At 34.7% G+C, this 12,348-nt stretch overlaps 1 protein-coding gene across 5 annotated transcripts; it reads left to right on the top strand.

Moving 5' to 3' along the window:
• The first annotated feature begins 58 nt into the window (after positions 1 to 58).
• higd1a (HIG1 hypoxia inducible domain family, member 1A) lies at positions 59 to 5,261 on the top strand. Of its 5 annotated transcripts, none has more exons than NM_200100.2 (4): positions 59 to 160; positions 849 to 929; positions 1,816 to 1,950; positions 4,317 to 5,261. In NM_200100.2, the coding sequence occupies exons 2-4, from the start codon at positions 854 to 856 to the stop codon at positions 4,403 to 4,405; spliced, it is 300 nt and encodes a 99-aa protein (NP_956394.1). In that variant the 5' UTR covers positions 59 to 160; positions 849 to 853; the 3' UTR covers positions 4,406 to 5,261. The 5 variants fall into 5 exon arrangements, 1 of the variants encoding a protein (NP_956394.1); XR_012385688.1 differs by lacking the exon at positions 4,317 to 5,261 and adding an exon at positions 3,013 to 3,178 and having other exon boundaries at positions 93 to 160; positions 1,816 to 2,560; XR_012385684.1 differs by lacking the exon at positions 4,317 to 5,261 and adding an exon at positions 2,982 to 3,178 and having other exon boundaries at positions 93 to 160; positions 1,816 to 2,346.
• The last annotated feature ends 7,087 nt before the right edge of the window (positions 5,262 to 12,348 follow it).

Below are 12,348 nucleotides of genomic sequence, written 5' to 3' on the forward strand. Positions count from 1 at the left end.
AGACTTTTATTTTGTCGCGCGCATTGCCTGACAGTTGCGTCACTTTGACGTAAGCTATGTTACATCACAGTGTTCCCGGCACGCCGACAGTCACACGCAGCAGTTGAACCGGCGAAAAGAGAGCAGCTTTTCTTCTCTACAGTGGGAAATACTTATATAGGTATGTCTTACATCTTATTATAACATCTAAATATTTAGCCTCATATATTTAAAGCTTAGATTATCCAAGATAATCTTATATAAGGCATAACGAGAGTGATTTTTGTGTGTTTTTGGAGACTTGTGAGGAGGAAATGGCTCCACTTACATCGAATTTGATAGTCAAATTTAAATTAAAAGATTATTTTCTTGTATGTTTGCTAGTTTTATTACACATATACGCTGTTGTTTTAATTTAAACCGTGTAAAATCTATATTTTAAAACGGCCTGAACGCATCGCTTGACCTTCATATATGACATGAGTATCAGTTTTGAACTCGGTTATTCAGATAAACTGATTGATTTTCGTTATCCACTCTTATTTATGATTAACCGTTTCTTGATACCGCTCACAAATAGCCTAACATCACATTTTTAAAATAATTTCCTCCTTAATTAATTAATTTAATTTAATTTTTTATTGTTCAGCACAGTTTAATATAGTTAGCATCAATGTGAATTGTGTTTGACTTATTTATTGGCCGGTTTGTTTAACTATATTATATTTGGCTTAATACAAGTGGAAACCTGGCAGCGGCACAAAATAAGCATAATAAAAAATTCCAAATTAAAAATTTCTGCAGAGAATTACACTATGACCTTTAATAATTTCTAATCGTTGTTTTCCCCCTATAATTTTTCATTTTAGCCAAGATGAGCGACATTGGATACGAAGACAATGAGTCCAAGTTGATGAGAAAAATCAAGCAGAATCCATTCGTCCCTGCAGGTAAACTGTTGTGAATTATTAATATTAGATATGAAATTGGTCATGTTTTTATTTTCGGTTCATGGGGTTTCTATTTGTTAAGTTTTTTTATTAAAAGTTTTCAGTATTTCAATGTTTGAGAAGATAAATTGTCAACGTGTGTAACGGATGTATTAATATTCAGATAAAACAACAATCTCATTCTGTGCTTTTGAATGTCTCTCAAATAATAAATGATCATCCTAAATTTGATCATATTCTAAGCGATTTTTAGGCAAGCCTAGTGGTTTAAAGGTTAATGGCAACGTATAGAGAGTAAAACTGGCAGTGAATTAGTGTTTGTGGCTGTACTGTGATCCATACATTTTCTTTTATCATGAAATCAAATGATTCTTGTTCTAGATATGAACTACTGTTACTCAGAATTACATTTTAGTGGGAGTCTTACTGTAAATCATGTTTAAAGATGAATGTTAGTCATTTTTTGGCTCAGGAATGAATAAGAGGCTGAATTTTACTGTACGGAGAAGTTTTATTGCACGTTTTTTGATAGTTGAAGGCAAAATAATTAACCGTCTTGTGAAATTAAAAGTTTGAAATCCAAAATTAAATATATAATGCACTGTTAATGATTAATACAACATTTTAGTAGTTATTTTGCATAGGATACTAGTATTCAGATTAAAGTGCAATTTATAGGCTAACCCTAACCCTAATTAGAATAATTAGGCAAGTCATTGTACTACAGTAATTAGTTCTGTAGCCAATCAATGTTTCTAAAGGGGGGTGAATAATATTGACCGTAAAATAGTTTTACAAAATTTTAAAACTGCTTTCATTTCTTAATAAAAAACACTTTAATCGAGGTTAAAAAAACCTAATTGCTCTACTTTGACTGTCTTTCAAGGGATGGCTGGGTTCTTTGCCATTGTGGCGTACAGACTGTTCAAGCTGAAGAGCCGAGGAGACACAAAGATGTCAGTGCACCTGATTCACATGCGTGTGGCTGCACAAGGCTTCGTGGTCGGAGCCATGACTTTAGGTGAGACAGTCTTCATCACAATACACATGCATGGTTTAAAGTACACATGAAATCCAAACTAACCATATTCATTTTGTTAGCTCACATTGCTAGTTTTTGTGGTGAACAGTTCATCCGTGCTTGTCATTAAATAAAACAATAGTTTGCCTTTGTGATCTTTAACGGAAATCTGAAATGCACTTCCTGTTTGTTTCCAGTCAAATTGTCAGATTAGGTCCGTCTGAGGTATTGGGTGTGGCTAACATGCTTAACCACGCCCCTTCAGTTGTCAGTTTTGACGATAAACAGAAATGGTGTGGAGGAGGAATCTGTTAGGTTGTAAGAACTCTCCTAAAACTCATTTACAGGGATCTTTCTAAATGAAATGCCTGTTTTACTACATCCAATCAGCTCACAGTAGAAAAAAAAACAAGCCACGCCCACTCTTGTTTAATATTCTCTTTCTGAATGAAATGCCTACTTTAATACATCCAATCAGCTCACAGCAGAAATAACAAGCCACACCCACTGTTTTCTCATTTAATAATCTGTTTCTGATTGAAATGCCTGCTTTACTACATCCAATCAGCTCACAGTAGAAAAAAAAACAAGCCACGCCCACTGTTAGCTTGTTTAATATTCTCTTTCTGAATGAAATGCCTACTTTAATACATCCAATCAGCTCACAGTAGAAATAACAAGCCACACCCACTGTTTTCTCATTTAATAATCTGTTTCTGATTGAAATGCCCACTTTACTACATCCAATCAGCTCGCAGTCGAAAAAAACAAGCCACGCCCACTGTTTTCTCATTTAATAATCTGTTTCTGATTGAAATGCCTACTTTACTACATCCAGTCAGCTCACAGTTGAAAAAAAATTAGCCACACCCACTGTTTTCTCATTTAATAATCTGTTTCTGATTGAAATGCCTACTTTTCTTCATCCAATCAGCTCGCAGTCGAAAAAACAAGCCACACCCATTATTTTCTCATTTGACATTCTATTTCTGATTGAAATGCCTACTTTACTACATCCAATCAGCTCACAGTAGAAAAAAAACAAGCCACGCCCACTGTTAGCTTGTTTAATATTCTCTTTCTGAATGAAATGCCTACTTTACTACATCCAATCAGCTCGCAGTCGAAAAAAAACAAGCCACACCCACTGTTTTTTCATTTAATAATCTGTTTCTGATTGAAATGCCTACTTTACTACATCCAATCAGCTCGCAGTCGAAAAAAACAAGTCATGCCCACTGTTTTCTCATTTATTCTGTTTCTAATTGAAATGCCTACTTTTTCACATCCAATCAGCTCGCAGTTAAAAAAAACAAGCCACGCCCACCGTTTTCTCCATTAATATTCTGTTTCTGATTGAAATGTCTATATTACTACATCAAATCAGCTCACAGTCTGAAAAAAAACAAGCCACGCCCACTGTTTTCTCATTTAATTATCGGTTTCTGTTTGAAATGCTTACTTTACTACATCCAATCAGCTCGCAATCGAAAGAAAACAAGCCACACCCACTATTTTCTCATTTGACATTCTGTTTCTGATTGAAATGCCTACTTCATCCAATCAGCTCGCAATTGAAAGAAAACAAGCCACACCATTTGTTTTCTAATTTAATATTCCGTTAGAGTTTCTGTTCTGGACTTTAAGTAAATAAACAATTGATGATGGGCTGTTCTGAATTATCAGAAAAATACCCAAGGCTACGTTATTGCATTTGCATATTAATGCATTTGCATTATTTTTTAATAACTCAACAGAATAGTGTGAATTATTCCACTTATCCTACTGTTCCCACAGATAAAGTCGCTGTTCATATGTTGTATTTCAGACTTTTGTCAGGTTTTTGTCCTCAAACTGCTCTTGTGTGTAGCACTAGTTTCCTCCACATCTCCACCAAAACCTTCTGATGTGATTTTTATTATATATTTTTTTCCTGTTGTAGCTGTGAAATGACTCGAATCATTCAGCGTAGTGATATAAAACTGTAAAGCACTCAAAACCTGCCGGATCTACTTCATCTGTGCGGTTAGCTGAGAATAACAGCACACCTTAGAATACTCATCAACCAGTCAGAATCAAGCATCCAACATCCACATCAGTAGTCTAAAACTGGACTCCTGGAGGGCCGCAGCATAGTTTAGCTCCTACCACCTCCAACTCGCACCTGCTTTGTAGTCTCCAGTAGTCTCGAACAACTTGATTAGTTCGATCAGCTGTGTTTGATTAGGGTTGGAAACTCTGCAGAGCCGCGGTCATCCAGGAATCCAGTTTGAGACCTATAGACTGTAATAAGGAAGAATTGGCCAATCAGAATCCAGCATTAAGACCTGTGGTATAATGTGTTGTATGTCTGTTTTTGTGTACAGGAGTCATCTATTCGATGTACAACGAGTATATTCTGAAACCCGCCGAAGCACAGAAGGCGCTGGAGCAGAAAGCGTTGGAAAAGAAGTGAAGAGTTTTGTTGGTTTCCTGAGATATCCTTCGTACCACCTCATATTAAGGTGTCCCTTAAAGTGTATTTATAGCGAACTTTTTGTTTACTTCTTATTTCTTTACACCGTTTCCTATTTAAACCTAATAAGCCTCGGATCAGGAGGTTTGTGTGTTCATGGCACGTTTGAGGAATGACAAAATAGTTCCTATTTTGAATCTGCCAACTATTATTTATTTCTCATATCAGTAACGCGCTGATAATCACAGTATAAAATGTATTTTATTTTATTTTTGGAGTTTTTTCAAAAGTTTTGCTGCTTTTATTTTCATTTTGTGCCCTAGTTTTATGAATAAGGTGTGGCATGAAAACCTTTGTACCTTCTAATTTAGGATTTTTTTCTTGTATTATTTATATAGACTAGCAGAGCCAATAATGCGCGCAATTATTGTGTATTGCCATACACCCAAAGCGCTTTACAATTGTGTGAGGGCGTCTCTAACATAAGTCTAGTCATGATTCATAAACACACTGAACCTAATATGGGGAATTTACCCGTGTTAAATTACTATGGTACAAGGAGCCCCTAACAGGATATACAGGAGTTCAGTCAACGCACAGTTTTGTTTATTCAGTTTGAGGAGTGTGTGTGTGTGAGAGATAGAGAGAAAGTGTGTGTGTGTTTGTGAAAGTATTAGCATGATATTTCCTAGATTGAATGGTTGTGTATCTGTGTGGAGCGATTATTTCACCTCTTTGTTTTATATTTCGACATAATTTCACAAAGTCCTAGTTTTAGAGTGAGCTATATTTTGAGGATCTCAGCTTCAACTTTGTTTATCTTTGCCAATAAAATAAAAAAATGTGTAATTTTAAATGAGACTGATGATTTTTTTTTTAATATATTGCGTTTCCGGAGTAAATCTTGCTGTTGCTTTGACAGATTTTAGGTCATTCTGAGTTGCAGAGATGGAAGAAATGCATTGCAAAAATTGTTTAAGTTTCTAGTCTGAATATCTAAAAATTCTTAAATCAAGTAGCATTTTCAGCACAAGCACAAAATATTTAGACTTGAGAATTAATAAGTCAAAATTAAGTGAGTTTTTCCTTAAAGGTGCCGTATGTAAGTGTGACACCCAGTGTTTGAACTAGGTATTGCACACCTGGTTAAAAACACACAAGCACAGGTTGCCAGATTGACGACACCAACAGGAGTGTGCCAGACAATCGAGCCTAAAGGCTGTTTTAAGTCTGATTTAAATCATGTTGTAAATAAAACCAACAACACTGAATAGGAGTATTTTACATATTAAAGGAGATTTTGTCCTAACCAACACCTGAAATCTATATTTTAGAAACAGCTTTTATTTCTCACAGCTGAACAACAGAAAACTGACAATGATCAGCTCAGGTACACCTCATGTGCTTTATTCAATGTTAAATGCTAATAACGTGAGCTTGAATGCCATTTTACTTGACATTTATTGCCATACTACTGAAAGCAGCAGCAGATAGTTCATCTTATATCTGGAAAATAAAATAAACTGATTGAAACTGAACTTTAGAACTGAGACTCAGTGCAGACCAACACATAGCAGTGATTCAGTATGTACATTTAATAAAGTTAAAGAGGTTTAATATGTATTAATTAGATCATTGATCTTACCATTTGGCTGGAGTGCAGTGAGTGCACTATTCTGTGCTTATGAACGGCTGCATTTACATTTCTTTCGTGTTTCATCTGGTTCTAACAGCCCAATTGCTTATCACTGCATGTCTCAATGTGTAGCGTGTTGTTAGGACATTCAATTACAATGTAACCTGCTCATTATAATATATCTAATAAAAGACAGAAAATATTACTTTACAAACTGTATTGTAAATAAATTATATGAACATTTTCATATTAGTCAATAATTATACTAAAATTAATTTAAAAACCGAATAAATATAATTTACACACATTTGCACAAGTAAATAAACAGAATCAATGATAAGCTAAAGATTCCGTGTGGACCTACCAATTAATAACCACCTCATGTGGAACTCTGAACCTGTGTCTCATTTCGGAGTCTGCTACAGTCCACCGGAGGTCACTTTTCGCTCCAGACACGCACTTTAAGAGCCTTCCTGGCTGAATGAATGAAATGGGCTGTTTTCCAACAAAGCAACCCGGAGTGCTGAAATATAATTGGCTACACTGGCAGTGGGCGGGGTAAAAGAACCAACACAAAGACAGACGTTCCAGCACGTAACGCACATTTTCAAAGCAGAAGATCTGACTTCAGCATTGCTTTTTAGATAAATATGTTCACTGAGCATGTTTCTGAAATATCTGCAAACATATAATGGTGTTTTTATGCTTTTAGAAGAGTCAATAACTTACATAGTAAGTAATCTGCCAGTGGGGTGAGCCAAGTAATCATGTTTTTTCTTTTGACATGATATTATTTAGCTTATTGGCTGATCATTTTGTTTGTTTAAGGAAAAACTCACTTAATTTAAAATTTAATTTTAAATTAAAATTTTATTTTAAATTAAATTAAAATTTTAAATTAAATTTTAAATTAAAATTTAAAATGTAATTTTAAATTAAAATTTAAAATGTAATTTTAAATTAAAATTTAATTTCAAATTAAAATTTTAAATTTAATTTTAAATAAAAATTTTAAATTTAGTTTTAAATAAAAATTTTACATTTAATTTTAAATAAAAAATTTAAATTAATTAAATTTTAAAATATTATACTTATTATTTCTTAAATCAAGACAATATGTTTTTGTTTGTCTATAACATGCTTCATTTAAGATTAACAAGCAAGATAAATCTAATTAAGAATGTGCATGTCATACATTAATTCTAGCCTGGGCCAAAAATGCATTTGTGCAAGCAAAATTATATTAATTAAGTGTTTAAGATATTGTCTCTAAAGATCATTTGTTGGTCTTTGCAACAAAAAAGTATCATCAAAAAGGATTGAGATGTTTCAAATGATTCTCTTCAGGACTACACACTGCAGTTAAAGGCATGGTTAAAATGCATTTGGTTAAAAAATCTGTGTAGCACTGATAGAACAAGCATGTGACTTGCTCTAAATGTTGTCACTTCCTCTGGCGGGAAACTCCTGAAGCCATGGAAGCGTGTGGTTTTAAATGAATTTATATGAAATGTTCAGGATTCACCAGTAGACGATTAATTATGTCAACTCTGTTACTGTGATATTTCAGTGAGCTTCTCATTCACTCTTTAAAAGCAATAACATGATGACAATGCATACAGTTGTGTTTTAGTTTCAGACATCATGCCATGTGGTGTGTGGTTTGAGGTTGGCATCTGAAGCTCGAGCACAAAATGGTGGAACATGTCAGCTCTAGTATTGATGTCAGCTCCGTTACGGCATAAAAAAAAGCCACAATTAACAACAGAATCACATGTTCTCTATCATATTTAGCTATTTTGCATTTTCACATTGTTAATTACTGTAAATTATACTGTTAAAAGTCAGCTTTATTGTCAATTCAACCTCATGTACAGGACATACAGAGAATTGAAATTGCTTTACACTCAGACCCATAACAGATACTATTAATACGAAAAGTAAACGCATATAATCTAAAATAGGTAAGTACAAATATAAATTGTACACAATACAATTACAACTAAGGGCACATCTAAAAGAGTGCAAACCGTATATAGTGCACAAAGCTTGTAAACATGATAAAGTGACAGTGTCTTAATACTATACAGGGAGGTAGCGTGAGGTAACTAGCAGTCCAATGTTACACAAAGTGGTCGATGCAGATGTGTGAGTGTGTGTCAGAGTTATAATAAGGAACATGAAGGGAAATTTTCCTGCAATGCTGGAGTAAGTCATGTTTAGTATACAGTGCCAAGTTTTGTTGTCCGAGATGAGTGCGATTAAGGTAATTAGTTACTTGATTACCCTTGTTATCATTAGAAAAGATGTTTTTCATATTCTAGTTTTCAGTTTTTATTGAATATATGGCTGATTCCAGCATTATGGATGTGACATTTGCAGTAAAAATTCAAAACATAAATTCGCAGAGAAAGTTTACGTTAACATTATATTGAATCATCTGTTTATATTTTCCAAAACAACTAACCACAGAGTTATGGGATCAAAAAAATTCAATCTGTGAACATTTTTATACTTTAAATGAGGAAAATAAACAAGCGTTATGGATGTGACAAAAAAGTCTGCGAGTTTACAGTATACAACATATTTCGTAGAAATTCTGTGAATTAAAACTGCACAACCCAAAATAAATATTCCTTAACAAAAGGATAAGAGTTGGCTCTTTATAGAACAAAACTGATTAATTTTATTTTATTTTGACATTTTTGCATTCTTGAGGGAAAAGCTTTGTTATGGATGTGACACTTTTTCGTTATGGATGTGTGACTTTTTTATCATTTGTGTGACTTTGGTAAATCAAATATAATAGTTTGAAAACATTGACAGACACGTTTTTAAGTATTTTTAAAGTACTGTAAAACACTTGCCTGCGCAAAAAATGTAGAAACGGTTTCGCTATTTTGGTGAAAACATTTTTCTTTTCATGGCAAGGTTGACATTTTCATGAAATTGCTCATATAATATTAATGAGTTCCTATTAACCATATTGACCTTATTCTCCGCAGACGAGCGGGCGCTGCCATTTAAATCTTTTTGGCACGAGACTTCCGGTCTCATTCACTTCCATTCATTTTTAGACATTAAAAACTGCTCGTTTCGCTGTTTGATGTTGCAAACTGATATTTCCTTGTTATATTATTCTACTTGGTCTGTATAGTCATGCAAACATATGTTTGTAGAGCAAGTAGTTTAACTGTTTTTTGCCGTTTATTATTCCTTGTCATTTCTCCCTTAGGCGACTGAAACGGAAGTTCTAAGACAATCGCGAAAACAGGCGCATTTTAGAATAAGGCTGCAGTACTGGAACAATAAAAGGACGTTGTATGATTGAATTACTTGCACAATAATGTTTAGCAGGCATTGCTTCTATTATTTAGATTTGATCATGTTTTATGAAGCTCTGAAACATCACACCCGGTCAGCCGCATACTAATGGCCAAACATTTTCTGCTACATTTAATCCTTTTACAAGATAACTAGTGAACACCGGCCACAAATATTAGTCTTCAGTGGCACTAATGCACCCCTCTCTGGCTCTGGGAGAAACTCTGAAGCAGTTTTTAACACCGACTGTTTTTGTTTTGTTTTTTGCGCCCTCTGCCGGCCGACAGCTGAACATAACACAGCTGAGCTGAAAAACAGAAATAGTATTGCTGTATGTCAGACAAGTAATTAATTGCTAATTACGCCATTTAAACTATTCCCTGCTGAAAAATCCAGCTTAAACCAGCCTAAGCTAGTTGGCTGGTTTTAGCTGGTTGACCAGGCTGGTTTTAGAGGGGATTTGGCCATTTCCAGGCTGGTTTTCAGCCATTTCCAGCCTGGTCTTAGCTGGTCAGGCTGGCAGATGACCAGCTAAAACCAGCTTGACCAGCCTAGCCAGGCTGGGAGCCCAGCCAAAACCAGCTTTGTCCAGCTTAAACCAGGCTGGTCCAGCTGGTTTTAGCTGGATTTAGCTGGTCATTTTCCAGCCTGACCAGCTAAGATCAGGCTGGAAATAGCTGGAAACCAGCCTGGAAATGGCCAAAACCCCTCTAAAACCAGCTTGGTCAACCAGCTAAAACCAGCCAACCAGCCTAGGCTGGTTTAAGCTGGATTTTTCAGCAGGGTTTAAATTAGTTTTCTAAATTATATCAAAATGACTCAAGAATTGAATTTAATTACTTGCTTTGATACTACTTGTGTTTGTAGAGATCATATTGTTTTTTATTTGATTATGTAAATTTTATTAACATCTGGCTGAGGGACCACCAATGAAAACTAGTATTTGGTAACCGCCAACTTATCCAGCACATGTTTTACACAGCGGATGCCCTTCCAGTTGCAACCCATCTCTGGGAAACATCCATACACACTCATTCACACTCATACACTACGGACAATTTAGCTTACCCAATTCACCTGTACTGCATGTGTTTGGACTGTGGGGGAAACCGGAGCACCACGCGAACGCAGGGAGAACATGCAAACTCCACACAGAAACGCCAACTGACCCAGCCGAGGCTCAATCCAGCGACCTTCTTGCTGTGAGGCGACAGCACTACCTACTGCGCCACTGCGTCGCCCCACACAAGAAGATATTTTGAAGAATGTTGTGAAAAAAACAGCCATTGGCTACAGTCATTGGTAATTTTTATAGATGTCAATGGCTGCTTTTTTCAAACATTCTTCAAAATATCTTCTTTTGTGTTAAACAGAAACTAAGGTTTAGACAATTTAGAACCTCCCGAGTGAGTAAATCATGAAGAAATTTTCATTTTTGGGTGAACTGTCCCTTTAAAGCCTCACTTTTGCATCTTTGTAGAAAAGTCTTATTATATTTGATAACATTTTTGGATTTATTATTATTTGTCATATGCTGAGTCACACACTGATGTCATATCAGTTAACTCAAAGTCTAGTGCGACTGCAATATTATGTGACACAGTGTCTGTCTCAGGCAACACACACTTACTCTGAGGCAAAGTCAAAGAGTGTGTAGAGACTTGGCAGGTTGGGTTCAGTTAAATGAACCCTGACATGATCGATATGAAAAATACTATAGTAATTTATATAGTAAATTCCAGTGTTTTTGAACTTAACTATAGTAAAATGTTTTTTTCTTTATATATTATAGTATTAACAACACTTTGCTAATGAATGTGAGATACTGTATTATTGATAAACTGTAATAAACACTGTAGTCTAATTTAGTTTTTACTACAGTAAACTGTGATTATTGTAGTCATATATATATATATATATATATATATATATATATATATAGTTTAATAAAACTACAGTATTGGGTAAATACAAAACAGTCATTTAAATTGTTTATATTACTAAACTTGGTGTTTTTAATCACCACAACTGATTCATTCTGTACTATATTAATGTTCAAAAACACTAGTATTTACTGTAAATTACTATAGTATATTCATTCATTCATTTTCCTTCGGCTTAGTCCCTTATTTATCAGGGATTGCCACAGCAAAATGAACCGCCAACTATTCCAGCATATGTTTTACACAGTGGATGCCCTTCCAGCTGCAACCTAGTACTGGGAAACACACACACACACACTTTACAATTAAGTTTATCAATTCCCCTATTGCGCATGTTTGGACTGTGGAAGAGCACCCGGAGGAAACCCACGCCAACACGGGGAGAACATGCAAACTCCACACAGAAACGCCAACTGACCCAGCCAGGACTCGATCCAGCAACCTTCTTGTGGTAAGACCGCAGTGCTAACCCGAGACACCACGCTGTCACCCTAATATGTTTATTAGATCAAATTTGATAGATTAAATAACTATAAGAAATCCTTGTTAAGGAAGCACAATATTAATGACAAATGCGTTTTTATACCGTTTTTAAAACAAGTGTTTAGGGTAATATAAAGAATACAGCAGAACAAGCCATACTGGATAATTTCACATACAAATCATGATCTATTCTGATTTTTTAAAAGATAAGAAAACTGACTGATTTAATTTTATTTGTTTATAGGCTTTATTATTTAGCTTTTCTTTTTTATAATATTTGGGGGGAATGGCTTGTATATTTAGTTTAAAAAAGTCAAAATTATTAATAATAATTTTTTTTACATCTGATCTTTGTTAAATATCTAACTTATTGAACTTTGATTTGAATCAACTGAACCGAAATGATTCACACTGTAGTTTCGAATCTCTAGAAGCATCTCAGATTGGCGGCATCTGCTGGTCAAAAGGGTGTCAATGCAACACCGACTCAAAATATTGAACAATATTATATTTAAAGAAATAAGTTCTATAAATGATAATTTAAATATTTCATTTAT

Source organism: Danio rerio, chromosome 2 (assembly GCF_049306965.1).
Source record: "Danio rerio strain Tuebingen ecotype United States chromosome 2, GRCz12tu, whole genome shotgun sequence".
Classification (NCBI taxonomy): Eukaryota; Metazoa; Chordata; class Actinopteri; order Cypriniformes; family Danionidae; genus Danio; species Danio rerio.

Excerpts from the sequence above, each read along its gene's own strand:
- higd1a (NM_200100.2), top strand. The coding sequence starts at position 854 with ATGAGCGACATTGGATACGAAGACAATGAGTCCAAGTTGATGAGAAAA. Across the intron at positions 930-1,815 it reads GAATCCATTCGTCCCTGCAG|GGATGGCTGGGTTCTTTGCC; the intron begins GTAAACTGTTGT and ends CTGTCTTTCAAG. Across the intron at positions 1,951-4,316 it reads GGTCGGAGCCATGACTTTAG|GAGTCATCTATTCGATGTAC; the intron begins GTGAGACAGTCT and ends TTTTGTGTACAG.